We start from the raw sequence: 27,996 nt of genomic DNA, 5'->3' as shown, positions 1-27,996 counted from the left end.
CCCAGCCCGCCCGCGCCCGCTGGCAGCGCTGCCCGCTCCGCACCTCCCCGCACCTCCCCGCACCTCCCTGCTCGTCCCTCCCCGGCTCCGCCCCGGCCCGCGGAGGGGTGCCCGGCCCGTCCCGTCCCGTCCCGTCCCGTCTCGCCCGCTGCCCGCACCGCTCCGCACCGCGCTCCGCTCCGCAGAGGTAAGGGCTCCGCCGCGCCCCGCTCCGCGGCTCGGTCTCGGGTCCCCCCGGCTCCGGTGGCTTCTCCCCGTGCGGAGCGGAGCGCTGCCGGGACGCCTGCAGGCGCCGCTCCCCGCCCCGCATGCCCGTCTCCATTCCTTTATCCCTTTTCTCATCCCCTTTTCCCCCCTCCTTGAACCTTTTCCCGTGAATCGCACCCAGAGGCTCTGCTCTGTTTAGCAACCGGACAGCCCGAGCCCTGTCCCAGCGTCCAGCCCTTTCCTTCTGCGGCTGGAATGATGTTTGTGAGAACAAAAGTGGTTTAGGGCAAGTGCTGTGACCTTTGGGATGGCCGCTGCTGGCACATCGCCCTCAGCCAGCCGGGATGTTATCCCATCCCATAGCTGCAAACATCTGCACCCAAGGGCTCCCGGCAGGATCAGGGCAGGTCGCTGCAGCCCCTTCCTCAGGAACACCTTGGGAAATACAAGGTGCTTATTTTATTTGGGGTCTTTTAAGAGCGCTGCTGTTAATTGGCTTCTGATCTACCCAGTTCCCCAGCTTTGACTGTTCCCAATAAGCCAGGAGAGATCCCCCCTGTACGGTAGCCCCAGGCGAGGCAATAACCCACCGGAGATACTCTCTCATCTATGGGCAGCTTTGCTATAAGGAACATGTTTAATAAATCATAAGGCCGGTGAATTCCTGGGATTTTTATTGCTTCTGTAAAAATGCAGTTTTGATCCGTCTGCGAGGGACACTGGGAAACAAAGCGGCTCCTTTCAGAGCTGGATCCTATGAGGTTAGGACATGGAGCTGGTGGTGGGGCTGGTGCCTGCGAGCCCCCCGGCCATTAGCAGTGCCGTGGTGGGCAATGGGGCCATCCCCTGCCCCGCTTGGCTTTTCTGCCTCTGCTCTTTGAGGGGCTGAGCACAGTCTGGGCGTCGGGAGCCCCATCTTGGCTCCCCTCTTGCCGCCGGGATGCGGGTGCAACCGCGTGCGCAGAGCCGAGGCATTGATGCCAGGGGAAACATCCCAGCTGGAAACCCAGCGAGGCTGCGCCAGGCTTCAATTACATTTTTCCTCCTCGCCCTATTGCCCAAGGGGAAAAGAAGCAGAAAAAAAAACCCCAAACTGCTAAAACCCAGGGTGAGATTCTTGCAGTCGGCATCGCCTGGTTTCCATCAGGAGGGCTGACCCCATCCCGCCGGCAGCGGGGCAGCGGATTGCCCCGGCGTGCTTGGGCAGAGGACTGGAAATAAAGCCATTTTCTCCATTCGCTTGTTCCAAGCCCAAAACTGGGGTTTAGGGCTGGGAGCGGAGCCAAAAAGTGAAAGGCACAGGGAGATGTGACCCCGGGAGGCGTCAGGAGCTCGTTGGGATTTCGGGAAACACGAGTGCTGTGAATGGGTTCGCTGGTTATGGGTTGAAGTGGGTGGTGGAAGGTGCCCAGCTCTGCCCTCAGCCGCCGAGCTGCCCTGTGGAAGCAGCACTTTGGTGATCAGGATTTGTCCCCATCTCCTGCCATGCCTTTGTTTTAGGCTGCGTGGAGCCCATCCGCAATAGCAGAGGCGGGGAGGGAGCTTTTCTTTGTAGAGGGAAGCATTTAAATTCTTTACAGTGATTCATATATTCCATTCATATGAAACACAGCCCCGCAGAGTGTGAATGGCGACTGCTGGGGGATTTTTTGTTGAGGCAATAAGCCCTCGAAGTGTCAGAAGTTATTCACACCTTGCTGAAATCAAGGATATTTCTGTCCGTGGCTCTTGGCAGGGGCTCAGCACAGCTCGCCTTGCCTCGGGTTTTCAGTTTCCCACTTGGATACGGCCGGGGGGAGCGTGGGGGCAGCCCTCTGGCTCCCACTGCCCGGTGCTGTGCTCCTTGGTGCTTTCTGAGCCCCTGGCAGGGCCCTGGCATGGGCTCTGCGTGGGGCTCCCAGGCCTGGAAAGCAGCCATGTCCCAACGAGCCTGTGCCTGGGTTTGATGGTGTTCCACCGCTCATGGGGTGGTCACCGTGGCTGTGACCAAAGCCACAGGCAGAGCCCAGCACCGTCTGCCCCCCGTTAGAGTCAGCCAAGGGACAAGCTGCAGGGGCTGCAGGAAGAGTTCACATTCCCGGCACAAGCGGGTGCCCCTCCAGTGGCTCCTCTGTTGGGGTTGTGCTCATTTCAGTGCCAAGAAACCCCTTCTCCTCCTGGGATTTTGGAGGGATCTTCCCCGGGGCAGCCGGGATGGGACCTCTGCAAAAGGCTACCGGGGTCAGGCACAGCTTTGAAGGGGCTGACCTGTTCTTGGGGGATGTCCAAGTCCCCCTGGGGAGCGTTGGCTTGGTGGAAATCAAGTCTTTGGGGTGAGGGGTCCTAGCACATCACCCCATTGCCAGGATGCACCCCAGGTCCAGGGCCAGCACCCATGGTGGGGTCTTGCCTCCACCAACCACTCCAGGATGCTGTGAGCTGCTGTAAATCCTCTCCGAAGGAACCGGGAGGACAGTTTTATGGCTGCTCTGGAGCAAGATTAGCAGGGTGTTGTTTTCAGAGCTGATCCATCCCGGGACGCGGGCGCTGCGTGGTGCATCCGCGCGCTCGGCGGCTGGCGCGCGCCGCAGCCTTTCCTGTGAGGGTCGAGTTGAAGCGCCTGGTTTTAATGTTCCGTCTGCTCTTGGGATCTGGGATGTGAGCGACAAAACCTCCTCGGCGGGCCCCAGGCCCCGCGCCCGTGCAGCAGCCGCGCTCCTCGTGAGCTGCAGACGCGTTGAATCAAGGGGGCTTGGGCAACGGCACCTGCAAAAGGCGTTAACCCCAGTGGAGAGGGTGCGCGGGGCCGATCCCTTCCCATCCTCGCGTACCCCCTCGGTCATTCCCTCCTGTTTGTTTGTCTGCAGCCTGGGAAGAAGCAGGGTTTCCATTCCCTTGTGCGAAAGAAAATGTGACAATAAAAGCAAATAGTTCAGGAGGGGGAAGGAGGAAAGGACATGAAATTGCATTTGACTTCCCCCTGTTTCTCCCTCCAAGCCTGTGATAAGGGGTGCAGGCTGTCGGCTCTGTTGGTGCTGGCCTCCAAGCCTCCCCATTCCCCCATGCGCTCAGCCATCAGCTAATTACAGAGACTGATTAGTTGCCTTAACCAAAGTGGAGAGGGGCATTGACTCAGGCCCACTCCATTCTTCGCACTCTGGGGTTCCCTATGCTGGATTCTTTGGGAAGTGGGGCTGGGTGCTGCTGGAAACCCGGCTGTGTCCCGCAGCCATCCCATGGGAGCAGGGGTGATGCTCTCCCGTCCCAGTCAGGGCTCAGCTTTCCCTGTTTGCTGACTTGGGCGCCGGCACAGACAATAAACTTTTCCTTTTCCCCTTGTTGCTGGAGCCATTCCCGAGTCACTTCCCTGCCCGCATGGCCTCTGCCCCAGGGATGCTCTGGCTGCGTGACCCCGTGCATTGGCTCTGAACTGCAAAACAGTGAGATCCAACCTGGCTGGGCAGGGCTTGGATGGATGGATGGATGGATGGATGGATGGATGGATGGATGGGTGGGTGGATGGGTGGATGTGGATGGGTGGATGGAAGGAAGGATGGATGTGGATGGATGGATGGATGGATGGATGGATGGATGGATGGATGGAAGGAAGGAAGGAAGGAAGGAAGAAAGGATGGATGGATGGATGGATGGATGGATGGATGGATGGATGGATGGGTGGATGGATGGATGCAGATGGATGGATGGAGGGATGGATGGATGGATGGATGGATGGATGGATGGATGGATGGAAGGATGGATGGATGTGGATGGACAGAGAGATGGGAGCACACCAGGGAAACATCCCTCCAGGGTTGGGTTGAGTGTAGGGGCCGGTACAGCTGGTGAGATGCTCAGCTCTGCTCTCAAAGCCCAACTTACCAGTGGGCATCACTCAGCTCTTCCCAAGGCACTGCAGGAGCTGGACCCTTCACCAGGACCACCATACCCCCATGTCCTTGCAGAGCATCCCACTGGCTGCTCCCTCCCTGCAGAGCTCCAGAGCGTGGCTCCCACAGGCAGGAGATGGGTGCTAACAAACATGAGGGGGGGATTAAAAAGGAGCTGGAGGTGGCTTCATGCTGGTTTCTGCTGTACCCTCAGCCCATCAGCTGCAGAGGGCTCCGGTGGCCCCTGGGCCTGGTGTCAGCCAAGTTCACGGGGCAAAGCTGCAGATCAGAGGCAGAAGCTGCAGCCAAAGCCTGCAGAGCAGCGGGGCCTCGTCCCTGGGACCTTCCCTGGGGCCCGTCCCACCGGCCCATCTGGAGATGTTTGTCCTCAGAGGCTCTTCCAGGCGCCTCTGAACAGGACAAGGCTTGGAGAGCAGCAGCCAGGGAGGAGGACAATGATTTCCATCCATGTCCACCTGCGGTGGGCGCAGGGAGGCGGAGGCGAGCGCTTCCCCAGCCTGGACGTTCTGCACCAATCCCTGTTGCGTGCATGGAAGAGCAGCAATCCCAGCACGAGTTCTGCCTTCCCGGGCCAGGATGTGGCCCTGGGAACGCTGCAGACCCTCTGCAAACCCCAGCAGCCCGGCGGTGCCGGAGCCCTGGAATCTCGCGGCGCTGCCCACGCCTGCCCTGCCGATCTCTCTTTATTGTTCCTGGGGAGGGTTTTGTTTCACTGCTGCCTTCCAAGTTCCCAGGGATCTAAATTCTAAAGCAGGGTCTTGTAAAGAGCCCTGTCCAGATGGATGAGATGATATTGCTGGTATCAGATGAGATCTATCCCCTGTCTTTATCCGCAGACAATGCAGCAGTGGGAGCAAACAAGGATAGAGCCTTTCTTTGGAGGCACATTAGCCAAATAAGAGCCTTCTCTTTGTTTTGTGCCGAAACCCAAGACCCTGGGGCCAGAGCACCGCGAGTAACTGCCCCAACCCCACAGGCACGTGAGGATTTCCCCCTTTTGCTCCAAAATCCCCCATCCCCAAGCCGCAGGCAGATGGCTCCTGCCCGTGTTTCCTTTCCTGTGGATTCAGGGCAGGGATGGAGCTGTGCTTGCGGATCTCCTGCCCTCAGACATAAGCCTGATGCCTGCAGAAGGTAGAAGTTGCTTTGGTTGTGCCTTAAGGGAGAACTGAGCCCATTCAGCCAAGGATTGGGCCCATCTGGAGCAGCAGAGCCTGCTCTGTGCACAGCTCCTGCAGCGATGCTTAAACCCCGCGGCCAATTCACCTGCTTTCAGATTTACATTACAAGCCCTAAAATTCAGCCCAGGTTTGTTTTAAGAAGTTACCGGAGGCTGCGAGAGCCTGGGACTGATTTATGGCTTCCCATCAAAATCATGTGGTTTTACCACGAAACTTGGAAGCTCTGGCTGCATTCTTCCTTTGGAGATGTTGGCTTCGCTCCAGGCTCAGCTCCGAGGGTCGAGAGTGTGAATCCATCGGGGCGGGAGCACTCGGGTGCTGTGAGTGCAATGGAGGAGATGGGGATTGCTGCAAGGAGCATATTTGATGTCGGGACAACACAGCCATCTCTTTAGGGGAGCAGCGATAAGGAAAGGGGAGGCTTGGCACGGGGGGGAGCTGCAGCAGTCCCTTTGCTTTCATTTCAACGCTTGCCATTATCACCCTTGCGTCCTGCACACTCAGTGTCAGCAACATCCCCCCCGCGCCTGCGTGCCCAGGGAGGTTGTGAAACCCCACTGCTCCCTCCAGGGCCCTGCTCCGGACCCACGGGGTGAGCCACTGGTGCCCACCGGGGTTAAATATGTGGGCTTTTTGCCCGAGGAGCATATTTTCAGCCTCAAACATGCATTGTCAATGACTGCAGGAAGGTTTCTCAGCTGCTCCAGTGTCCTGTAAGCCAGCCAGCCGCCGGAGAGAAACAAGCCTACTTTTATTGCTATTTCTTCATGTTTCCTGATATTGCCAGTCTGGCGCTCACAACCCACAGGCAGATCCCCAAAGGTCCTGGGCTTGGATTACAGCAGCGATACTTTTGTCTTTGCCTTAAATTCCACGTCCTTTGGGCCCCGGAGGGGTCAAGCTGATAACCCCCGCGCTGCAGCCAGGGTGAGCATCAAGAACCCATCACAAACCAAGTGTGGGTGATGTGGGGCCGTGCCCGGGCACCTGGGGCACAGACGGGGTCACGCCGGGGGAGTCTTGGCAATGCATGAGCAGATGAAAGCAGTGCCTTGTGTTACGTAAATAACGAGGTCAGGGTGGCTGGGAGCTGCAGCGGGTGCTGAGTCCTGCTGAGCATCCCTTGGCGCGCGGGACAGCAGCGAGTTGCTTCGGGGCTTGGGTGGCTTTTGGGTTTAATTTAGTGCTACAGATGAAAGGGAGAGCCGGGCAGCGTCACATCAGTTCCTCTGTCTGCTCCCAAAGGAAGCCGGTGGGGCCGCGCCAAGCACCAGCAGCTCCGTGCGCGCTTCCCAAACCTCCACTTGCTCCTTCCCGCTGCCAGCACGGAGCTGTCTGTGCCACAAATGGGCCTTGTCTGTGCCACAAATGGGCCTTGTCTGTGCCAAACACGCACGACACCGGGTGGGAAGCACCGGCTCGGTGGGGAGGTGCGAGGGGCTCAGGCATCCACACCGCTCCTCTGGGCAGGGCGCGTTCGGTGCTGCGCTGCACGTCCACCGATGCTATTTTCCATTACTCACTCTCCTCCCATAGCTGCTCCTCACGGACCACGTGTGGTGTTGTTGCTGAGCATAAACCATGAGTTAGGGCAAGACCCCAGAGCTCCTCCGAGCCGTTCTAAGCAGAGCTGTGCAATGAGTCTGTCATTATTACATAGCGAGTACTTTCCTCCCCGCAGGGGAAGGCCAGTGGAGCGCGCAGGAGCTCCTGTGCCAAACCATGCCCAGGCAGCACTTTGATGAAATCTTGGGTTCGTAAGAATTAATTTCATTTAAAACATTCTTTTCGTTCTTCCTAAAGCACAGCAAATCCGCGGTACTTAGGGCAGGAATGCAGCCGGAGCACTGCTGGGCAGGCAGCAGATGAGCTGGGATGGTGGGGTTGCTCCTGGTCCAGAGCTGGGCTCGGGTCCGGGCATCCAGCTGGGAAGAAGGGAGATGCTGCAGTGACTGAGCCCCTTGGCTGGTGGTGGCTGGTCCAGGGATGAAACCTGGCCCAAACCCCAAGCAGGCTTTGCTCAGGTGACAGGCTGCCAATAGATCAAGTGAGTTTTGGGGCTGGGGGCTGCAGTGGTGCTCCTGGATGGGGGCTGGCAGCTGCCATTCCTGCCCTGCACGTGAAGGTGTGGAGACCACGGCTGGGGGAGAAGCGAACCTCTCTCCACCTTGTTGTTGAGCTGGAGGCATGGCAGGGAGCATCTTCCCAAAGGCAAGACCCCTGGAGGGCTGGCTGCTGGGGTGCCTTTGGAATGGGCTGGGATTTGCTTCTTGGGGTCCAATCTCGGTGGAAGAGCCAAAAATCCCATTATTCTGGGGCGCAGCCCCACTGGAAAGGGGTTTAACCCTCTTCCCCTCAGGCATTCCGCCTCTTGGAGCCTCCCAGGACAGGACCCAGGTGGGCTTCTCATGTAATGCTTCCTATTAGGATGCAAATGGATGCTTGCAACCTTGGGAGTGACCTCAGGGGTCTGGCTGCGAGCACAGGCATGGGATGTGCCCATGGGAGCTGGAAACTGGAAGCAGCCGATGGGTCCATCTGGTTGGTCCCTCAGCCCCTGCTGCATCACCACTTGCAGGGAGGCTCTCTTGCCATCCATGTCTGCCTCCCCCTGGGCTCCAAGCCCAGGAGAGCGGGGAGTGATGAACAAGAGGAGGACTGGAGGGGTTAGCAGGTGTCAAGTCTCATCCTTCATCCGAATGCGGGGAAATCCATGGTCACCCTTCCCTCATCCTGCACGAGCCACGTGGGAGCCGGGGGCTGCCCTTTCCCTGTGCGTTTGACCTGGAGGGATTGGGAGATGGGGTTTGCAGCAGGACGAGAGAGGCTGCACCGTGCCCGGAGCCTCCAGCTCTGACCGGGCTAGAGGATGCTCCTATAGGAGAGGCTGGTGGGGCTGCCCCCGGCATGAGGGGAGCCGGGTGATGCCAGCCATGGGATGGGGTTGATCCATGGTTTGCTGGGCAGAGCGTGAGAGCGCAGGGGCTCTTTCTCTCGGTTCAATGGAGTCTTCTCCTGGAGATTGGGGGAGCCTCCAGACAAGGGGCTTTTGTGAGCTGGGCTGCAAGCCGATCCCCTTTTGTGGTTTTGCTTTTTTGGATGATACAATTTGTTATTCCAAGAACTACCCAGCAAATGGACCCCATTAGCCGGGTCCCTGGAGCGGCTGGAGCTGGCGCTCCCGGTGCTTTTGTCTGCTCCCACCTTGGCTCTGAAGGGAGAAGCTGGGACCACGTCACTGCAGCACCTTTGCCCTTGGATGGTGCCCAAGGGAGAGGGGGGCCAGGAGCTGCCGTCCCTCCATGCAGGCTGCGGGACCGTGGCTCTGCTGACAGAGCATCTTAAGGGATTAGCCTGGGCTGGGAAAGGGGGACAAGCGGAAAGCACCGGGCTTGTGGAATTCCCCATCTCACTCATGTCCCCAGCGGCACGCTCACAATAACCCAATTGTTGCCTTGCTGCTGGGGGCTGGAGCCGGTGCCAAGGGGAACCCATCCATGCAGCAGCCCTTTTGCCCTCTCGGACATGGCTGGACCCTCACCCCAGCCAGTATTTGAGGTCCTTTGTCCCTGCAGAGAGCACTGACCGCGAGCGGGGCTCATTGCCCCTATGGAGTGCCAGGGGTGCAGGGTAGGAAGCCGGAGGCAGCCGTAGCATCACGGGTCCCACAGCAGTTGCAGTTCAGCAGCTGCCCACTGCGGCTCTGCAGACCCTGAGCAGGGCACGGGCTCTTCTGTGCCACACATTTGGGTCCACCCAGGGCAGCTCTGAACCCATGGTGGCAGCCGGTGCTGCTGAATCCCATCCCTGGAGCTGTGGTACCCAGGCACATCCATCCCGCTGGGCAGCCCAGGGCTGGGCAGCTCAGCTGGAGCATCCTTGGCCCTCTCGGCGCTCCCTCCTGCGGTGCGGGGACGCTGCTGGCTCTGTGTTGGCTCCGTTGGGCTTTCTTCCCGCATGGGACCCGGCTGGAGCTGGGCCAGAGCCAGCTCGTTTATAACCAACAGCATCGGACACCTCTCTGGGTGGTGCTGAAAGCCCCTGGAACAGCCCCGTGGCCCCACCGAGGTGCACGGGGCCAGGGTGCTCGGTGGCCAGGGCCAGGTTTGGTGCTGGGATGCTCGGGGGCGGTGGGACGCAGCTTTGGGCAGCGCTTGCTTTCTGCTGGCACAAGGGGCCGTGGTCGGACGCTGGCAGAGCCCAGCGGGGGCCGTGGGAAGGGGCAGCCGTAACTTCCCGACAAAAGCATCCCGGCAGCGCCGGGAGCCAAGCACGGGGGCAGGACCCATGCGGGAGCCTTGTGCTGGCCGCTGCCTGCCCTGCCTGTGGGGGACAGCGGCAGTGGTGGCCCCCAGTGCTTCCCTTGGGGCCCGGCTGCAGCGTGCCAAGGGCCAGCACGGATGCGGGGTTCCCGGCACCCGGTCGTGGCCAGAACCATCCATCCTTCCATCGGCCTCCTGCCAAATCCCACCCAGGGCCTGGCATTTCAGCCGCCGTGCCTTTGGCAAACAGCATTTTAATGCTCTTGCTGTAGATGAGGTGGAAAATGTCCGCGGGCTCGTGCAGGAAGGCTCCCGGGAGCCCAGAGGCACCGTAGGCGCGTTGAGCCCCGGCCAGGCACTGGCATGGGGTGGGATCCTCCGGGACTTCCCTCCCATTGCCGCCCAGCTCCAGTTGTTTCCGTTGCAGCGAGGCTGGTGCTGCTCAGCCCCACCAGCGCCTCGGTGCTGAGATCTGGGGCACGTTGACCCTCCCTGGGGACACCGCCTGCTGCCGCCCCTGCTGCTTCCCTGCCCAGCAGCTCCCAGGGTGAAGGCTGAAGGGCTCCTTAGGTTTCTCTGTTTGTTTGTTGGGCTTTTTCTGTTTGGTGCTGGAATTGTCTCTAGAAAAATGGGATGAATTAAGCGCATTTAATTCTTTCCCCATGTTCCGTTGCCACATGTGAAGGCTCAGTCAGTGCCAGGCCAGCGCGGCAGCGCAGCATCCACAGCCCCGAGCCGGGGATGCCACGTGCCCACCGTTTCCTAGAAGGCAGCAACGTGCCAGCATCTGCCCCAAGCTGGGATCTGCTCCCTGGGTTGGGATCTGGTCCCCACCTCGGGATCTGCTCCCTAGGTTGGGATCTGGTCCCCACCTCGGGATTGGCTCCCTGGGTTGGGATCTTCCTAACACACGGAACAACCAGGATGGGCACTGGAGCCCCTTGGGTGGTGGAGTGGGAGCCAGTCCCCTCCTGAGCACCCAGCAGCCTGTCCCCAAATGAAGGGGTGCAGAGGCAGGGGCTCCTCACCATGCTCAGGGCCCTGGGCAGGATGAGCCTTGTTTTGGGCAGTGGGTCCCAAGCGGGGACAGGGGGAGGTTCCCACATGACGCAGCCCAGAGGGAAGCTCTGCCTGGCAAACAGGAGCTGGATCCTTTTCCAGCCTGAAGCCTAAACAAGCGGGTTTGTAATGAACGCATCCCCTGGCCTCAGTGCAGCAACTGGCCCCACCGGCTGCAGGGGACCACAGCCCCCCCAGGGCCCCTGAGCTGGTCCAGGACAGGGCATGTCCCTTGTGCCATCACTACTGCAGGCTCCATCCCATCCTCCTGCAAAAGGTGCCTTTGGGACACTTACAGGGACATGGGGACAGCCCCAAGCGCTGTCGGCTGTGTTCCTGCCCCGGGGCTGGCGTCTCCAACAGGAATGAATGAGTTCCACTGAGAAAATACAGGGTAGGGAGGGCTGGAAAGGATCTGAAGATCGAGTTCCATCCCTCAGTACACAGGTGTCTGGTCTGCGCTGATCTCCACTGTGCATGGGCTCCAGGACCCAGTTTTGCTTGGTGAAGGGTCAGTGGTAATGGAGATGCCCAAGGCTCCTCAGCCCTGGAGCCTGCAAAGGTCCCCAGCTCTTTGGTCCTGTCTCCACTCGCTCCTGGTGCTGTCCTGGCTGCTCCTCTCTACCCGAGTCCAGTTTTGTTCCCTTGGGGTGCTCTGGGGCACCCCATCCATCCCACTCTCCTTTCCGCTGCCCTAGCGTGGTCCGGGTCTGGCTGCTCCACTAAATGAGATCCTTGGTTGCACTGGGAGTTAGGAGCCCGATGGTCAGGTCGTGCGTTGGAAGCTCTTTGTTTAGGACAAACAGAGAGGGTGCACGTGGGAACGGTGAGCAGCTCCCTGCATCCCCCAGGACACGGCACCCGCATGGCCCAGACCCCTGGGCAGGAAAATCTGCTGCTTGTGCCATGGGGCCGGAGGGACACTGGGGCGGGGTTTGGCGTAATCCCCGGGAAAGCGGAGCCACTGGAATTCCCTGTGAGGCTTTCGGCTCCGAGACAAAGGAAATGTGGAAACTAACAAAAAAAAAGGAGTAAAAATTGCAAGCTGAGGAATGGAAGGAGCTGAATCAGCGCTGTTGAAACGCCTCAGACAGCCCCGGACACGCAAAATTCCGGGAACATAACCCACGTCTGTCCCGACAGACGGGCACGTGCTGGGGGGGGCACCCGGAGTGGCACCGGGATGGGTGCAGGGAGCCCTGCAGAGCCCCCAGGCAGGCTCCTGCACCCAGCCCGTGAAACGCTCATTATGGAGCAGGGGGGAAGCTGAAATCCAAGCCGGCAGCGCGGGGCCAGCGCCAGGCGGGCGGCGGGAGCGTGGTTTATGGTAGCGCCTTGTCAGAGTTTCCACTGCTCACCTCGGGCTGCTGGGCCCTCAATCAGCGCCCATAAATTAAACCGAATTAAATAACACGAAGGAGAGCCGTGCCCGAGGGGCTCCATCCCCTCGCCGGGCTGTGAATGTGTGTCTGCAGCCCTGCCGCTGCTGCCGGGCCAGGAAAGCCGCCCTATGGTGCATGGCCCCGGCAGCAGCAGGGATGGGGATGGGATGAGGATTGGAACCAGGAAGGGGTGCTCAGGGCAGCAGGATGGGGAGGGTTCAAGCTGCAGCACTGGAGGACGAGGGTCCTGTTGGGACCAAATGCTCCTTTTCTTGACTGGGCTATTTGGAGGCAGACAGGGTCTTAACCCTCTGATAGCCCCAAGCCAAGGTCGGGCTTCGTCAGCCCCTGCTCCTCCTCCCCACTGGGCTGCCCCACAGCTCACCCAGCTCCACCACTGCCCATCCTGACCCCACACCCAGCAGGAGCTGGTCCCCCGTTGGGATGCTCTGCCCTGGGCTCTGCCGCAGGGAGATGCTGGGATGGGACCTGGGCAGGGGTTGGGATGGAGCGCGGGTCAGCGACCGCCGGGGTGGGGATGTGCTGAGCAAAGCAGGGTGGGAGGGTCCTTGGCGGGATGCTGGGGGGAAGAACCAGGACCCCTTGCGCCGCATCTGGCCCTGGCGAGCCCCCGGTGAGCAGGGCTGGGAGCGGGCAGGTAACCCAATCCCCCCGCGGCGGGGAGGGGCGCAGGCGAGGCTCCGGCTCCCGAGCTCTGTTTTAATGTAAACCTAGCTCTAAGGCAGCTTTTTCTCATTTTTAAACTATTTCATATCAATCCTTGGCCTGACGTTTGTTTTCTTTGAGTGCGGTGGGGAGCGTGGTCGGCATTGCTGAGGAGATCTCCTCTGGAATCTTGGCAGAGGCGGCTCCCTATCTTTGAAGCAAAGGCAAATGCAAAACAGAAGGCAGATATTGGAGAAGCATAAACAATATTTCCCCCTCGCTAACCCCAGGCGCGGGGCAGCAGCCGGCGCAGCGGCACGGAGGCAGGGCGACCTGGTACCCAGAGCCCATCACCGCAGCACCTGCATGGGTTAACCCTAAGGCAGGCAGAGTGTGAGCCCCCAGCGCCACACTGGGGCACATCCCCACCTCTTGTGGCCGTGCCATAGTGCAGAGGACACAGCCCTGGGGACCAGGTGCCGGGACGGGCAGTGATGGGGCAGGTTTGCAGTGAATGGGGGGGGGGGGTTCTTGCCCTGTTGGGGTCACCCCTGAAATGCTGGAACCCCACGAAAACGCAGCTCTGGGGGTGAGGGGGGCTTCGGCAGCGTTACCCCAGAGGGGTTTGGGGGGGACGTGCGAGGTGAGGATGAGCACGGTGAGGATGCGCTGCGGGAGCACTGCGGGCTGCAGGCAGCAGCGCAGGCACCAGGCAGGCGCACGCAGCCTCACCTGGGGTGCTGCTAAAAAGCTGGAAGAGGAGAGGAAACGGAGATCAAAGGAGCCGGCAAAAGGAGGGAGGGGGGATTTCAACCCCTGACACTAACCCAAAATGACCGTTAGGATAAACACGGCGAGGCTGCTCCATCCGGGAGCCGGGCGCGCCGCGGGGAGGCTGGGATCCGTTCCCTGGTGCTTTGCAGAGGGGAAGCAGCAGCTTGCACGTTTCCCATCGGATCCGGGCAGCTGGGAGGGTGCTGGCGGTGCTCAGCCTGGGGAAACGACGGCACAGGGAATGCCGCGGTGGTAACGTGGGAGTGAGCTGACAACCAATGGCACCAGGAACTGGCTCGGGAGCTGCTGTCCCCATGTGCTCCCGCTGCTCCGGAGCCTGTTTTCCTCGTGGCAGGAGGTTGCGATGGATGGAGCATGGAGAAGGCAGGCACCACAGCTGAGGCTCCTGTTTACAACCGGAGGGGGCTCTTGCAGGAGAGACGGACATCAGGGCTGATGAACAGAGGGGTGGGATGGCAGTGCTGGGGTCTGGGGCAGGAGATGATCCTGGACGTGATGGAATGGGGACGTCCTGCAGAGCAGACACTCGTTTAATACCTGAGGGATGAACCTGGTTCACACCCGGCCTCTCCCCTGTTCCCTCTTGGTAGCTTGGGCATTCCTGGCCCCCTCCACTCCCTGCCCCATGGGGTGCACGGACAGGGGCTGGAGCAGCCGTAGCATCATTACATTCACTCAGGCACAGGAGCTGCATCCCCCCGAGGTGCTGCCTGGGCCGCTCTGAGCACCCCAGAAGGCTCTGGCCTGGACCACAGCTCGTTATAATTAAGGCAGTGACCCCAGCACGAGGCTGGGAGTTTAAATGTCTGCGGTTGATGGCCGCTTGCCCACACATTCCCCGAGATGGGAATCGCTCTCCGCAGGTCCCTCCGGGATTAGCGGGCTGCTGTGCAAAACACCCGTTGTGCTGGAAAACGCCGTTTCTGTGCAGGGAAAAGCAGCCTCTGACCCAGGGACCCCGGGCAAACCCCGTCTGCTTCCCACCGCAGCTTATGTGTCCCAGCCGGTGCTCGGGGGGTGATGCTCCTGCAGCCATGGCCCTGCCTGGGGTCTCTGGGCAGATGCTCCACATCCCACACCAGGATCCGGTACCGGAGGTTGTGCCCGGGTCACAGCATGGGCTCATGGAGCAATTCGGGCTTCACACAGCTTGCCCCCCCCTGCTGAGGCTGCACAGAGCACGGGAGAGGGGCTCCAGACACTGCCCGGAGGCTGCCGGGGTGGAAAAGGGGCCGGGACCCTCCAGCATCGCTGCATGTCCCAGCTCCGGTGCTCCCGTTCCAACTTTGCTCCAACTTGTGGCTATTGGGAAAGGAGTCTCTGCTGCGCCCGGGGCAGGCACCGTCCTGCTGGGATGGAATGGAGGAGGAGGAGGAGGAAGAGGAGGAGGAGGAGGAGGAGAGGGGAAGAAGAAGGGAAGAAAAAGAAATGAATCCCCACAAAAATGTCTTCATAACAGGAAACGTCTCATAAAATACCTGTGGTTTGGCACGTGCGATCCCACTGGTCAAACTATGCACCTGGCAGGCAACCCTGCTATTACTGCTGCGCAGTCTGGTATGTCAGTGGGGCTGAGGCTGGCGGCGGGAGATGGGACCGGGGGGCTGAAACCCCCCAGCAGGGACAGGGTCAGGAGCGAACGCGTCCCTTGGGGTCCCGCATGGGCACTCACGGGGATGTCCCAGCCCTGTTTCGACAAGGGGACCACGGTGCCGCAGGGATGCTGTGACCCCCGCTCAGGCTCGCACTGGGGGCAGAAACGGGGAGTTTCTGCAGCTCTGGGACAGGGTTGTTCCCTCCCCAGCCCCAGCTCCGAGCCAGGACAGAGCCGGAGGTCTCTGTGTCCCCAGACACCTCGGTGAGCACCGTTCCCTGGGGATGGCTTCTCCCCGCGCACCCCCTGGCTCCGGCAGGGATCAGCCGGGGTTTTGACAGCCGGGGGCAGGATTAAGCCCTGAGCTGTGACCTGCAGCGGGCTCACGCCCTGCAGCGCTCCCGGCACGCACGCACCCAGGGGCAGTAATCGCCTTAAGCTGCTCCCTGACCCCGCGGGTGAGGGATCAAGCGGCGGCATCGATCCCGCTGTCGGCACCAGGGATGGACCTCGGGGTCGCTGCCACGGCCCCTGCGCCAGCCTGACACCACCTCCCATTGTGCATCGCTCCAGTGGGTCGAGGGGCAAACACCCGGGCCAGTTTGGCAGCAAGGTTGTGACCGTCAGAGCAACCCACGTCTTGTGTGGTACCCCGGCCCCAGGCTGCTCCTGCCACCGCAGCTCCTCCTGCATCCCAGCATGGCCTGAGCCTCACATGTACCGGCTGGCCCGTGGCTACCAACACCAGCTCAGGCCATGGCTTTTCCTGCAGCCCTCCAGCCCTGCAGTAGTCACTGAGCAGCACAGACCCAGCAGCCTTGGTGTTCATTTGGCTGCAACCCCTGCCCGGACCGGAGCAGCATGGATGGACGCAGCCACCACCCGCAGCACGGCTGATGCCAAAGAGGGGCTCTTCATGGGGGACTGTAGCGATCAGACAAGGGGTGATGGGTTCAGACTGACCCCGGCTCAGGTTGGCAATGGGGCCGTTCCCCGGCTCTGTGGGCTGAAGGCACCACGGGGCTGCGCCGCAGGGCAATGCACCATGCCGTGCCATGCCATGCCGTGCCATGTGCAGCCCGCCTGCTGCCGAGCCCAGCGCGGGCGCTGCCGGGGCCGCCTGCCCACGGGGTTGGTGTTTTCTTTCCGTCAAGGAAAATGTTTTCTTGTTCCCTGGCTGCGGGCGGGGGAGGCTCCGGGGCCGTGCTGCAGCCTCTGCACCGGCCCCGCTGTCATGCGTTTAAGGCCCGGCTCGAGCCAAGGCTGCTCCGGCGCTGCTCGGCCCAGCTGCTGCCCGATGCCTTTGGCGGCCCAGCCTGCGGAAGCAACGCGTGGTCTCGGTTGCAGCGGCTCCCTTCGCGTTCGCGCCTCCTTCCATTGTTATTTTTAAGGCATGTGCAGCGTAAACCAAATCATCCACCTCCCGCTGGAGCCCGTCCAGCCCCGTGTTGGGCTTGGAAACCCTCCCTGCTTTAGTTCTCTATTGCAAATGACCGGAGGATGGAGCAGCTCGATGGGACACGGCGGCGTCCAAGCCCGCGCTGCTCCAGCCCACCCACAAGCACCGGCTGCTTTCTTGGTGCTTTCTCTTTGCAGAGTCCATCTGAGCTGGATGAGTGCGCGGTGCTCGGCAGGGAGCTTCTGCCCCGGTGGTGCCCACGGCCATGCTCCCAGTGTGGGGCAAGGGGTTGGGACCGTGCCGATGCGGTTGAAGCGCATCAACAGCCCCATCCTGCTCATCCCGGTGTCGCAGCAAACTCATGGGGGGTTTGGTGCAGGGATGGAGCCGGGGTGAGGGCCAGCGCCACGCCCTGCACCCATCCTGCTTTCACTGCCGGCTTTAAACAACTTCTGCCTTCTCCTGCCCTTCAGCCGCAGTCACCGCTCCCCGCGGATCACATCTATTGCCTGAGAAAACAATTCCCCCTGAAGGAGCAGGAGCGGTGCTGCCAGCCCCAGCGTTAACACTGAAATCACAGGGGCCATAAATCAGCCGCCCCTCAGTGCCCAAGCGCCCGGTTGTGTGCGCGGGGAAGCGAGCGCTGCGCCGGGTCCGGGTGCCGCGCACCGGGATGTCCCCGCTCCTGCACCCGGAGCAGTGACTCGGATGCTGCCGGGAGACGGGGACCGCGCAGGGCAGCAGCAGCCCCCTTCCATTGGGAATGGCCGGGAGCACACCAGGAGCTCGCCAGCCCAAGCAGCCCACGCCAGGGCTGCTCCTGCGGCGCTGGGGGCAGAAGGGGCCGCGAGAACAAGGTGTCGTTTCTTGTCTCCTCTCATGCTTGAAGTGCGAGGTTTTTTTTTCCCCTTTCCCCGGCGCTTTCATTGCGTGCCAGGGGTTTTTAACACGTCTGCTCACCGGCTGCCAGGGGAGCAGACACTCGCACCGCTAGCGCGGCCCTGCTGCGCTCTGAAGCCATGCCAAGGGGCTCGGTGCCGCGCCGTGCTCCCCCCCTCCCGCAGCCAGGCAGCGCGGTGCTGCTCAACCCCATCCCTGCTCCAGCATCCTGGAGCCGCTGGACCCCCAGGGCTCCCCTCTGTGAACTCTTCTGGCCCAGCTTCTCCTCCCGAAACTGCTCCGAGGGAGGAAGAGCGGCTCCTCATGGGACCTCTGCTGGATGCACCGGAGCGGAGGATGGACCGTGCCATCTGCATCATGAACCGGCCGACGTCTGCAACCTGCCCTGGGAGATGAGAGCGCTGCGGGGCTGCTCGTGGTGATTAATTATCACTTCATAACGCAGGAGAGCTCAGGCATGAAAGAGCCTCTTCACAGCCGCGCCGTGCGCACTTTATCCATCACATGAGGCTCCAGATGTTTCCATTTTATGGTTATTAAATCACCGCCTGGAGAGCCCGGGGAATGGGAGGCCTCCTGCCCCGGTGCCGGGCACCGCCGGGGGGGACGCAAAACACCCGGGACCCCGTTTCCTTGAGGACCAGAGACGTGCGCCTGGGGTCTGAGGCCAGGTTCCCTCCCATCGCTTCCAGGGCAGGCGGGATGCCCCATGCAGACCAAGGGAGGACGTGCAGGAGCTAAGCCCATGTCTGGAGGCTCTGGGTTACAGACGCGGTCACCCCGGCGGGGAGCGGAGGGACTCGATTCCACACCCGGAGCCGAAGCAGTCGGAGCACCCTGTCCTCCCCTCCCTTCCTCTGGCTCCAGTTTCCCCCCGGTTCCATCTCATCCCAAGGGCTGAGGTCTCACAGCATGAGGGAACATCTACAAACGCTGCTGAGCACCCAGCGGGGAGGTGCTGAGCACCCCAGGGTGCTGCTGCCGTGGTGTGGGCTCATTGAGGATGGTGCAAACACCCCTGTTGAGCAGAGGTGAATAAAGCCCAGGTGGGAGAAGGGCGAGCTGGGAAGGGAGGGAGCTGGAGGTGGAGGCGCAGGGGTCACCCCAGGTAAGGAAAACAAATAAATAGCTGATTCAGGGCTATGCTCGCCTCTCTTATTGAGCAGAAACTGTATTTTTACAGCTGCAATCCCTTAAAATGGGATTCGCTTTCCCTTAAACAAATCCCTGTAAAATAATGCTTCATAAAAACACACGTTCGTCTCGGCCCCGAAGACAGAACGCAATGAAGATGGTGAGCCCGTCCCTGCGCCGGCGGTGGCTGTGGCAACGTGTCCCTGGCTGAGCCCGGCACTGGAACGGCACCGCCACCGCTGGCTCCGGTGCGATGGGCAGAGGAGAACTCTGCGTCCAGCACTGCTGTGGCACAGAACCACAGCCTGGTTTGGGTTAAAGGGACCTCAAAGCTCCTCCAGCTCCAACCCCTGCCACAGGCAGGGACCCCTTCCACTGGAGCAGCTTGCTCCAAGCCCCTGTGTCCAACCTGGCCTTGAGCACTGCCAGGGATGGGGCAGCCACAGCTTCTCTGGGCACCCTGTGCCAGCGCCTCAGCACCCTCACAGGGAAGAGCTTCTGCCTAAGAGCTCATCTCAGTCTCCCCTCGGGCAGGTTCAAGCCATTCCCCTTGGCCTGGCCCTGCAGGCCCTTGCCCAAAGCCCCTCTCCAGGTTTCCTGCAGCCCCTTCAGGCACTGGGAGCTGCTCTAAGGTCACATCAGGATCAATCCCACGCCAGGGCTCCCCCTTCCCTTTATCAGTTTGCTTTAATTCCAGTTGCATTTGCTCTCATTGAGGGCTCTTTCTCTCTCCCGGCTGCAGCTTTTTTATCAGTGCTGCTTCAGCAGAAGCAATCCAAAATTCCGATCAAACCCCGGTGTGCTGCAGCCCTGGCCCTGCTCCGCGGCAGGAGAGGCAGAGCTTAATGCTCATTCATAACCCCCACGGGTCGGTTATTGCGAGGAGGAGGCAAAGCAGCGCGGCTCCGGCATCCCCGCTTCTTGGAGCTTCCGAAAACAAATGCTCTTTGCAGATCAGTGTTTGCAGCTCCGGGCATGGAGCTGGCACTGAGGAAGCTGCCGGTGATGGGGGCATTTGGTTCAAGGCAGAGGCTGCTGCTCCCAAGTGCACAGGGCTCCCATCCTTCACCCTCTGAGCTGCCATCACTGCCCACAAAGTGCCTCAAAACACAGGGAGTGTTGGGCTCCAAGCACGTGGCTTTGGTCCAGCACCCATTTGGGAGATGCAGCACCCACCCAGCTGAGGCAGAGAGAGCTTGGCTTTTGCTGGAGGAGAGACCCTGCTTGCCTGAGGGATGCAACATGGGAATAGCCCAGACACACAGGTACTGGGGCAGCCTCTGAAAGCTCTGCTGCTTCTAACCCGTGGATTCGTTGTGCATCTTCCAGCCGGCGCGTGGCGGGAGGGGGAATGTGTCCAGGGCGTCTGTGGGGCTGAAAACGGCTCCTGCTGGGATCCTTCCCAGGTTCTCAGCTGATCCTTGGGGATGGAGGGTGCAGGCGGGGGGCACGGTGCCCGCTCTCACTGTTGCTTTGTCCGCAGGAGCAGAGGGGAGCAGGATGCTGCCGGACGCCGTGGTGCTGCTGCTGGTGGTGGTGATGGTGGTCGGCCTGCACTCGGCAGCGGGAGGCGGCGTGGGGGGCTATGCCCAAGTGAAGTACATGCAGCCCATGGTGAAGGGACCCCTGGGACCCCCCTTCCGTGAAGGCAAAGGGCAGTACCTGGGTAAGGGACGCGCTCCGCCAGGCGGGAGGGACACGGGGACGTGGAGAAGGGACTGGAGCATCCGCAGCCATCAGGCACTCGTCATCTCCTCACCCTTGGGTCCCAGGGTGCAGCCCGGGTGGGTGCTGTTGCCCAAAGCATCTTTGGCCAAGCACAGAGGAACTGTTTAGTTCCCCTTAACCCAGTGCAGAAGGGCAAGGATGGGCACGGGGAGAGGCTCACTGAAGTAGAGCACCCTTGGGTCCCTCCGCCTGGGGGCCAGTGCACAAAGGGGACCCGCAAGCCTTTTGCTCCCATCCTGCTGCATGCTTGCTGGTAGCTTTGAGGCACAGCCCGGTTGCTCTCCATCCCTCCCTCTCACTGCACGTTAAACCTGAGCTGTCCCGGAAAGGCTTTTTCCACTCCTCCACCTATTCCGTTTTCCCTGTCTGCGTTTCACACCAGCTGGGAAGGGAAAGAGGACCAAGGCCAGAGCTGGGACCCAGCCGGGTGTGGGAAGAGCAGCAGAGACAGTTCCTCCCTTGGGGAGCAGCGACAGAAACCCCACGAGTGTCAAATCACTGCCCACTGAGCTCCATGTGCTGTGCAGAGCCAGGGCTGCGGCCCCGCTGCCAGCCCAGCCCCAGCCTTTCATAGCCTCCTGCCCTGAGCTCCCCTGCCTGCACCCCGAGCCCTGCCTGCACCCCCAGCCCTGCCTTCACGTTATTAGTACATGGCAATTGCCCCCACCTTGGGGAACTGCCCAGGGCTCTGTGCAAGCAGCAAGTGCTGACTGCGACTGAGGTTCTGCAGCTCTCTGCAGCTCACCGGGGTTTGCAGCCCCTTGTCCCAGCATCTCCCCAGGGTGCACCCACGGCAGCAGCAGCACCCTCACTTCAAGGACGCAGAGGGCTCTGAGCCCTTTCCTTGACCCCAAACACACGAGTCCCAGCGCTCTCCCCCCTCTCCAGCCGCTGCTGGCAGCGCTGTGGGATGTGGCAGCGCTGGTGCTCAGGCGCCGGGATCCCCCAGGTCGGTGCTTTGCCCTCGGGAAGAGCTGCTGGAGCCCTCCCCGTGTGTTCACACAGACCCAGACCCTCCGGGGAGCCAAAATCTTGGCTCTGGGAGGAGAAACTGGAGCAGGCAGGGCTGCGGGTGCCGATTTCCTGCAGGGCGGAATGGCTTATCAGGAGTTGAGCTCAGCACATGTCAGAACGCACACAGCAAAACCTGGCGCCGGAGCACGCTATGACCCCCCCCGCCTCCCTGCCCCCTTCCCAGCTGTTGTAAAGCTGCTCCCTGAATCCCAGCCAGAGACAAAACCTTCCAGCGCAGTGCAGGAACGCTTCAGCTGCTGGTGGGACTGGATTCAAATATCTCCCTGCTGGGTTTCCTTCTTCCCCCCCCCCCTTTCTTCCTATGCTTGTGCTGCCTCTGAGCACTGCTGCCTGCTAACCATGGCTGACTGAGGAGTGAGTGTGCCTCGCAAGCCTCACCAGGCTGGACAGGGCTCAGAGGAGACACTGAGGCAGGGCAGAGCAATGGAGTGCCCCAGAGGTTACTCTGCTAAAACCCCTGGGAAAGAGAGGACAGCAGCGGGATGAAGGCAGCAGGATGCAGGCAGCGGGGATGCAGGCAGCAGGGATGCAGGCAGCAGGATGCAGGCAGTGGGGATGCAGGCAGCTGGATGAAGGCAGCAGGATGCAGGCAGCGGGGATGCAGGCAGCAGGATGCAGGCAGCGGGGATGCAGGCAGCAGGGATGCAGGCAGCAGGATGCAGGCAGTGGGGATGCAGGCAGCAGGATGAAGGCAGCAGGATGCAGGCAGCGGGGATGCAGGCAGCCACCAGCTATGGGGCTGCAGAGAGGCAGCTGGGGAAGCCGGTGCCTCCTGGGTCCCACCGAGCTCCTGTCTCTGCTTAACTTCTGGTTTGGCAAGGAAAATCCCCGCTGGCCTCCTGCCCTGCTCCAGGGGCTCAGCTGACTCACTGTGAGGGTGCTGGGCCGTGCTGTGCCCCCGGGTGTTACCCCTGCACTGCCCCTGGGGCTGGGAGCCCTATGGGGGGCTCTCATCAGCCCGTGGGTGCCATGTAGTGAGAGGCAGGGCTGGGTTCCTCAGGGTGCCAGACTCCCCAGGAGCACAGAGGCAGCGCTGGGCAGGAGATGCTGCTACACACTAAAATGCTAAAAGCATTTAAGTAGATATTTGCAGAGCTGGGTTCCATTTTGGGTTGCTTAAAGCCAGGTCTGCGCAGGTAAACGGCTCAGGGAGCCCATTTCCCTGTGCATGTGGGGAGTCAAGCCAGCAGCATCCCAGCTCAGGGCAGAGATAAGGCCCAGGCAATGCCTGGGGTTGGGGTTTATGCCAGTTCCCCTCTAGTGGCAATACCTGGGAGCACCAACCTCAGCTGCAAAGCTAAAGGAGCACTTTTCACCTCCCCAGGCTTGGGTAAGCTCAGTGCCAAACCATTGCACAACCTCTGCTACCAGGGATCCAGCATCCCCAGAGCCAGTGGCTCTGCTGGCTCCGGCTTGGTGCTGCTGCTTTTAAGGACTCAGTCGCGTGATCCCTGTGGGACTGATGCTGGATGCACGTGGCCAAGAGGCTTCCCGATCCCTCAGCTCCTGCTGATGGGGAAAACCTTGTTTGCCATTGCCATGCTGTGCTCTGCAGCCTGCTGCCATCTCACCACCATCCCCTTGCACGGCAGCTCCCAGCAGGGCTGGCGGCTGGGTCCTGTGCTGAGCCTCCAGTGGAAGACAGGACGAGGGATGCAGTAACACTGGTCCTGTGCAGTGTTCCTGTGAAACTCACTCTCACGAGACAGGGCTTGGCAGCAGCACTGGAACAAGCCTGGGCAGGCTCTGCCATGGAGCAGCCAACCTCTCCTTCCTGCAGTGTCATCCGGCCGCGCTGGCCAGCCCCGCTGCTGGCTGCTCGTGGTTGGGAACCACTTCCCATCTTGCTGGATTCCTCCTCTGTTGGCCAGTCCGTGCTGCTGCGTCCCTCCTCCAGGCGTGCAGGGCTGAGCACAGCTCCGGAGGGGCTGCAGCATCCCACCTGGCCACATCCACGCTCCTGAGCAAGGCGGAAAGCTCGGTGGTACCCAGGGCAGAGCTCGCAGGGGCCGTGCCTGCTCCTTCCCCTTCCCGCTGCCGCAGCTGGCTCCTTGCACTGGCGTTCATGGCAGCTTGGTTCATGCTTGGAGGGGAACACAGCCCCACGGTGCTGCTCTGAAATGCAGCGCTCCCAGACATGTGTCTGTGGTGAGAGCCCGGCGTTTGAAATGGGACACCAGCGGGGCTGCGCTGCCCCAGTTTCTCTCCGCTAACGGCCCCGCTTTGGTTTTCCCGTCTGCTTTCTTGGCCGCCTGCAAGCTGGCAGCCCTCGCCTGGCGCTCCTCTCCGCTGCCTTGTGTGAGAGCGTATGTGTGCCTTTCCCTTCCTCCGCGGGCTCAGCTGTAGATCCTTGTTCTGATGCCATGCAAAATGACCTAGAAAACTCGCTCTTTTCAAACCATCGCAAGGAAGAAAAAGAAAAGAAAGGCAGAGGGGGAGAACACATTGAAATCATTGCCTGGAGAAATGGCTTTGTCCAGAATTCCAGAAATCTGCTTCAGTGCAACCCTTCCCATCTCCCCTTGCCTCCTTTCCCACACTGTTTTCTGGGGGAAGGAGCAGGAGGTTTGCAGAAATCCAGTGGCAATGTCTTGACAGACAAGTATTTCCTCCCTCAGGAGAGCCAAGTGACCTCGATCACAGCCTAGGATGTGGGCCAGGCTTTGATTTACAGATAAGCTCTGAAAAGGTTTCCAGTGCCAGAAGGAAAACAAGCAGGCACCAGGCTTGGGAATGGCCAGAGCTAATGGCTGGGCTTAGGAAAGGTAAAGCCACCTCTGAGGCACCGGTGCCTGCTGCTGCCATGGTTATTCCTTTCACGTGTCTCAAATCCCCCCTAATCTCTTCCCGTTGAGTGCAAGCTCTCCGTGGTGGCAAATCCTGGTGCTGGGGTATCTGGGCCCAGCGTCCTCAGTGCCCAGGCAGAGCTCAGGGACCCCCTTGCCCCCTCCTCAGTTACACTGGGGCACCGTGCTCTGCCCCAGCCTAGACACCATCCATTCCCAGCCCAGGCACTTGACCACACAGGTCTGTTCCCAGCTGGAATGACCTACCAGGATGTCAAAGCCCTTTCCTCTCCCATTTCCCATCACAGCCACTGCCAAGTGTGTCCCTAATTACAAACCTCCCAAGAAAGCCTCTGTCAGATTCATTCTTTCTCGCCCATTCCTGCTGTCACGTGGGAAGCAGCCCCCAGCCTCAGGGAGTTCTTTATGCTCACGTCTGCGCTTTAAGCCCCGAGCTGCGGTGGGCACGGAATCGGCCTCTCCTCGCCTTTGTAGGCTCTCAGCCCATTAGTTTCTTTCTTATATCCGTTTGCAAAAGAGCTCTATAAATTCGTTAAATGTCAAGTGGTTCCAGCCTATTCCCAGCTGGGCTGACTCATTTGGACGTAACCGAGGTTGCGTTTCCCTCGAAGCTCTTGGCTTTCCCTCCATCCTCAGCACTTTTTAATTCTCTTTGGGGAGTTTTGCTGTGTCTTGCTGGCCACAGGAGCTGAGCCAGCGAGCACCGCGGGCACGGCTTAACCCATGCACGAATCACCTCTGCGGTCTCTTAAGTACATGTCCAAGAGTTTTCTTTTTAATCCAAAAGGATTAAAGGTCCCCTGAGGCCCTGGACCCGCGGGATGGGGTGCAGGGATTATCCTCAGTCTTGGCTTGCTCTGTCACCATCCTCTGTGCTGACTCCAGGCAGGAGCAACCAAATCCCACGGTGCTTTTGAGGCCACTGGGAAGTGAGGCAGCAGAAGGGTTGAATCCAGCTCCTCAGAAAGCCCCACACTGGGTCATCAAAGAGCAACACCGCCAGAGCCGACGGCAAGTGCTGCTCTTGTTGACACCCTCTGTGGAGGGATGGATGGAGTAACGCTTGGATTAGTACCCTGGACTCTGGCCAAGGTCTTGCCTCAAGACAGCCCTGCTGATGTGGTGGCCCAGGAAGCCACCGTGCCCATGCTGAAACGAAACCATTTCTAGAGAAGGGCACTCTTGCAAGCACAGATCCTGCGGCTTTAACACCCCGAGGGCATCACGCACCACGCACGCATCCACCACCGGTCCCACTGAAGCTCTTGTGTCTCCTCTCTCCACAGACATGCCACCGCTGCTGCCGATGGACCTCAAAGGGGAGCCAGGACCACCAGGGAAGCCCGGCCCACGTGGACCCCCAGGGCCTCCCGGCTATCCAGGAAAGCCGGGCACGGGGAAACCGGGAATGCACGGCCAGCCCGGGCCCGCGGGGCCCCCTGGCTTCTCGGGCATCGGGAAACCCGGCATCCCAGGGCTCCCTGGAAAGGCGGGTATGAAAGGGATGCCTGGAGCCAAGGGTGAGCCTGGCATGCGAGGAGAGCAAGGGCCAAGAGGACTGCCCGGCCCCCCGGGGCTGCCGGGGCCAGCCGGCATCTCCGTCAATGGGAAGCCGGGTCCCCAGGGCGGCCCCGGCTTGCCTGGGTTTCGAGGTGAACCTGGCCCAAAAGGGGAGCCGGGTCCCCGCGGGGAGCGAGGGATGAAGGGCGAGAATGGCGTGGGGAAGCCAGGGTTACCGGGGCCCCGGGGGAACGGGGGCCCTCCTGGCCCTGCAGGGCCTCCAGGGCCCGTTGGCGTTGGAAAGCCTGGCCTCGATGGGCTGCCGGGTGCACCGGGAGAGAAGGGCGACATAGGCCCCCCAGGTGGGCCTGGCGTCAATGGGGAGCCCGGCCCCATGGGGCCCCGAGGCCCCCCTGGCATCGATGGGATCGGTGTCCCAGGCGCTGCAGGGGTGCCGGGGATACAGGGTCCCATGGGACCGAAGGGAGAGCCTGGGATCCGTGGCCTCCCTGGTTTGCCGGGCCCAACGGGCTATGGGAAGCCGGGTTTGCCTGGCCTGAAAGGAGACCGTGGGCAGCCCGGGGTGCCAGGAGCCATCGGTGATAAAGGGGAACCTGGTGTTGATGGGGAGCCGGGCGAGCCAGGCCCTGCAGGCATCATCGGGCCACCGGGCCCGCCGGGGTCCATGGGCCTGCCGGGCAAGCATGGGCTGCCCGGTTCCAAAGGGGATGTGGGGCCGAGCGGTCCCCCAGGAATGCCGGGGATGCGCGGTGACCAGGGCCCCAACGGCTTCGCAGGGAAGCCGGGGGTGCCGGGAGAAAGGGGCCTGCCCGGGTCACTGGGACCCCCTGGCCCAATGGGCCCCAAGGGGGAACCAGGGTTCATCGGCCTCCCTGGGGTGCCAGGATTGACGGGCGGCCCTGGGCCGAAAGGGGATGGTGGGATCCCAGGACAGCCAGGGCTGAGGGGCCCCTCTGGCATCCCGGGCTTGCAAGGACCCGCAGGTCCCATGGGGCCTCAGGGGCTACCAGGGCTGAAAGGAGAGCCCGGGCTCCCTGGGGTTCCCGGTGAGGGGAAGACCGGTGAGCCTGGCATGGCCGGACCCATCGGCCCACCGGGAATGCCGGGAACGCCGGGGCTGAACGGACCACCGGGTCCACCGGGGCCACCCGGGCCGCCGGGAGCACCCGGGGTGTTCGACGAGACGGGCATCGCGGGGCTGCACCTCCCAGACGGAGGCGTGGAGGGGGCCGTGCTGGGGAACGGGAAGCCAGGGAAGCCGCAGTACGGCCGAGGAGAGCTCTCCGCCCGCATCGCGCCAGCCTTCACCGCCATCCTCACCTCCCCGTTCCCAGCGTCGGGCATGCCGGTCAAGTTTGACCGGACTTTGTATAACGGGCACAACGGCTACAACCCGGTCACCGGGATATTCACCTGCCCCGTATCCGGCATCTACTACTTTGCCTACCACGTGCACGTCAAAGGGACCAACGTTTGGGTGGCGCTGTATAAGAACAACGTGCCGGCCACCTACACCTACGACGAGTACAAAAAGGGTTACCTGGACCAGGCCTCGGGCAGTGCCGTGCTTGAACTCAAGGAGAACGACCAAGTCTGGGTACAAATGCCCTCGGACCAGGCCAACGGGCTGTACTCCACGGAGTACATCCACTCCTCCTTCTCTGGGTTCCTGCTTTGCCCCACATAACGGCTGTTGGGCGCGTTTCCTTTTCACCCACGTTAGCCATAAACTGTCTTTTTTTGTTCGTTTTTTGATAAAAAAGGTTAAAATTAATACAAAAAAGAAAAATCACTGGGAAGAACGCGCGAGCCGCTGTGGTGGGACCTTGCTTCACGCTGTTTGATCCATGAGTCAAGAGGGTAACCAGAAAGGAGACACCTATCCATCTTTTTTGGGGGAGGGAGAAGGGAGGCTGGGGAGTGACTTCCTCAGCAAAGCCTACCTGGAATAACTTTTACCCTAGTGACTGTACATCAAACCCGGGAACGTGCTTGGGATGGCAAGGATCTGGCTCTGCAGCCAACTGCTCTGTGATCCAGAGGGTCATCTGGAAGAGCAGACCCTTCTGGTCTGTAATCAAGTGCCCTTGCTTCCCATTTGAGTACAAGTTAAATAAATACAGCTGTTGTAACGGATGGTGTATCTGCTAACCAACGCAGGGGTGCTAGGCACTTAACACAAACCTCTACAGCAGCAGAGATCCGTGATGGATTGAGAAATTTCCTTCCCAAACCATCAGATGCCCAAGTTCTGGTCTCACTGATGCCTGTTCTTTCAGACTGTGCTTTGCAGCAGTCTCTCTGCTTCACTCCGGATTCAGTGTGGTTGGATGTATAATCAGAAAAAGTGGAACACTTTGCATAAGCACCTTCTTAGAAGAATTAAATGTTCTTTTTAACCCTCCTCCTCAGCACCTTTAGGAATAAAACCATCCAGGC

The 27,996-nt window shown here is 60.9% G+C and overlaps 2 protein-coding genes across 2 annotated transcripts in view; both read left to right on the top strand.

Moving 5' to 3' along the window:
* Positions 1–27,996, top strand: part of CUNH1orf216 (chromosome unknown C1orf216 homolog) — a 174,473-nt gene that overhangs the window by 19,771 nt on the left and 126,706 nt on the right. The window lies entirely within an intron of this gene.
* On the top strand, positions 39–27,284 carry COL8A2 (collagen type VIII alpha 2 chain). Its single transcript, XM_057403484.1, has 3 exons — positions 39–187; positions 19,950–20,132; positions 25,323–27,284. The coding sequence occupies exons 2-3, from the start codon at positions 19,967–19,969 to the stop codon at positions 27,242–27,244; spliced, it is 2,088 nt and encodes a 695-aa protein (XP_057259467.1). The 5' UTR covers positions 39–187; positions 19,950–19,966; the 3' UTR covers positions 27,245–27,284.

Source organism: Pezoporus wallicus, unplaced genomic scaffold, assembly GCF_028554395.1.
Source record: "Pezoporus wallicus isolate ANWC-B61680 ecotype Strahan unplaced genomic scaffold, APGP_CSIRO_Pwel_v1 contig_8232, whole genome shotgun sequence".
NCBI lineage: Eukaryota > Metazoa > Chordata > Aves > Psittaciformes > Psittacidae > Pezoporus > Pezoporus wallicus.
This window is presented reverse-complemented; position numbering and strand designations above follow the sequence as displayed.

Coding starts and splice junctions, on each gene's coding strand:
- COL8A2 (XM_057403484.1), top strand. CDS start 19,967: ATGCTGCCGGACGCCGTGGTGCTGCTGCTGGTGGTGGTGATGGTGGTC. Junction 20,133..25,322: donor AGGCAAAGGGCAGTACCTGG/GTAAGGGACGCG, acceptor CTCTCTCCACAG/ACATGCCACCGCTGCTGCCG.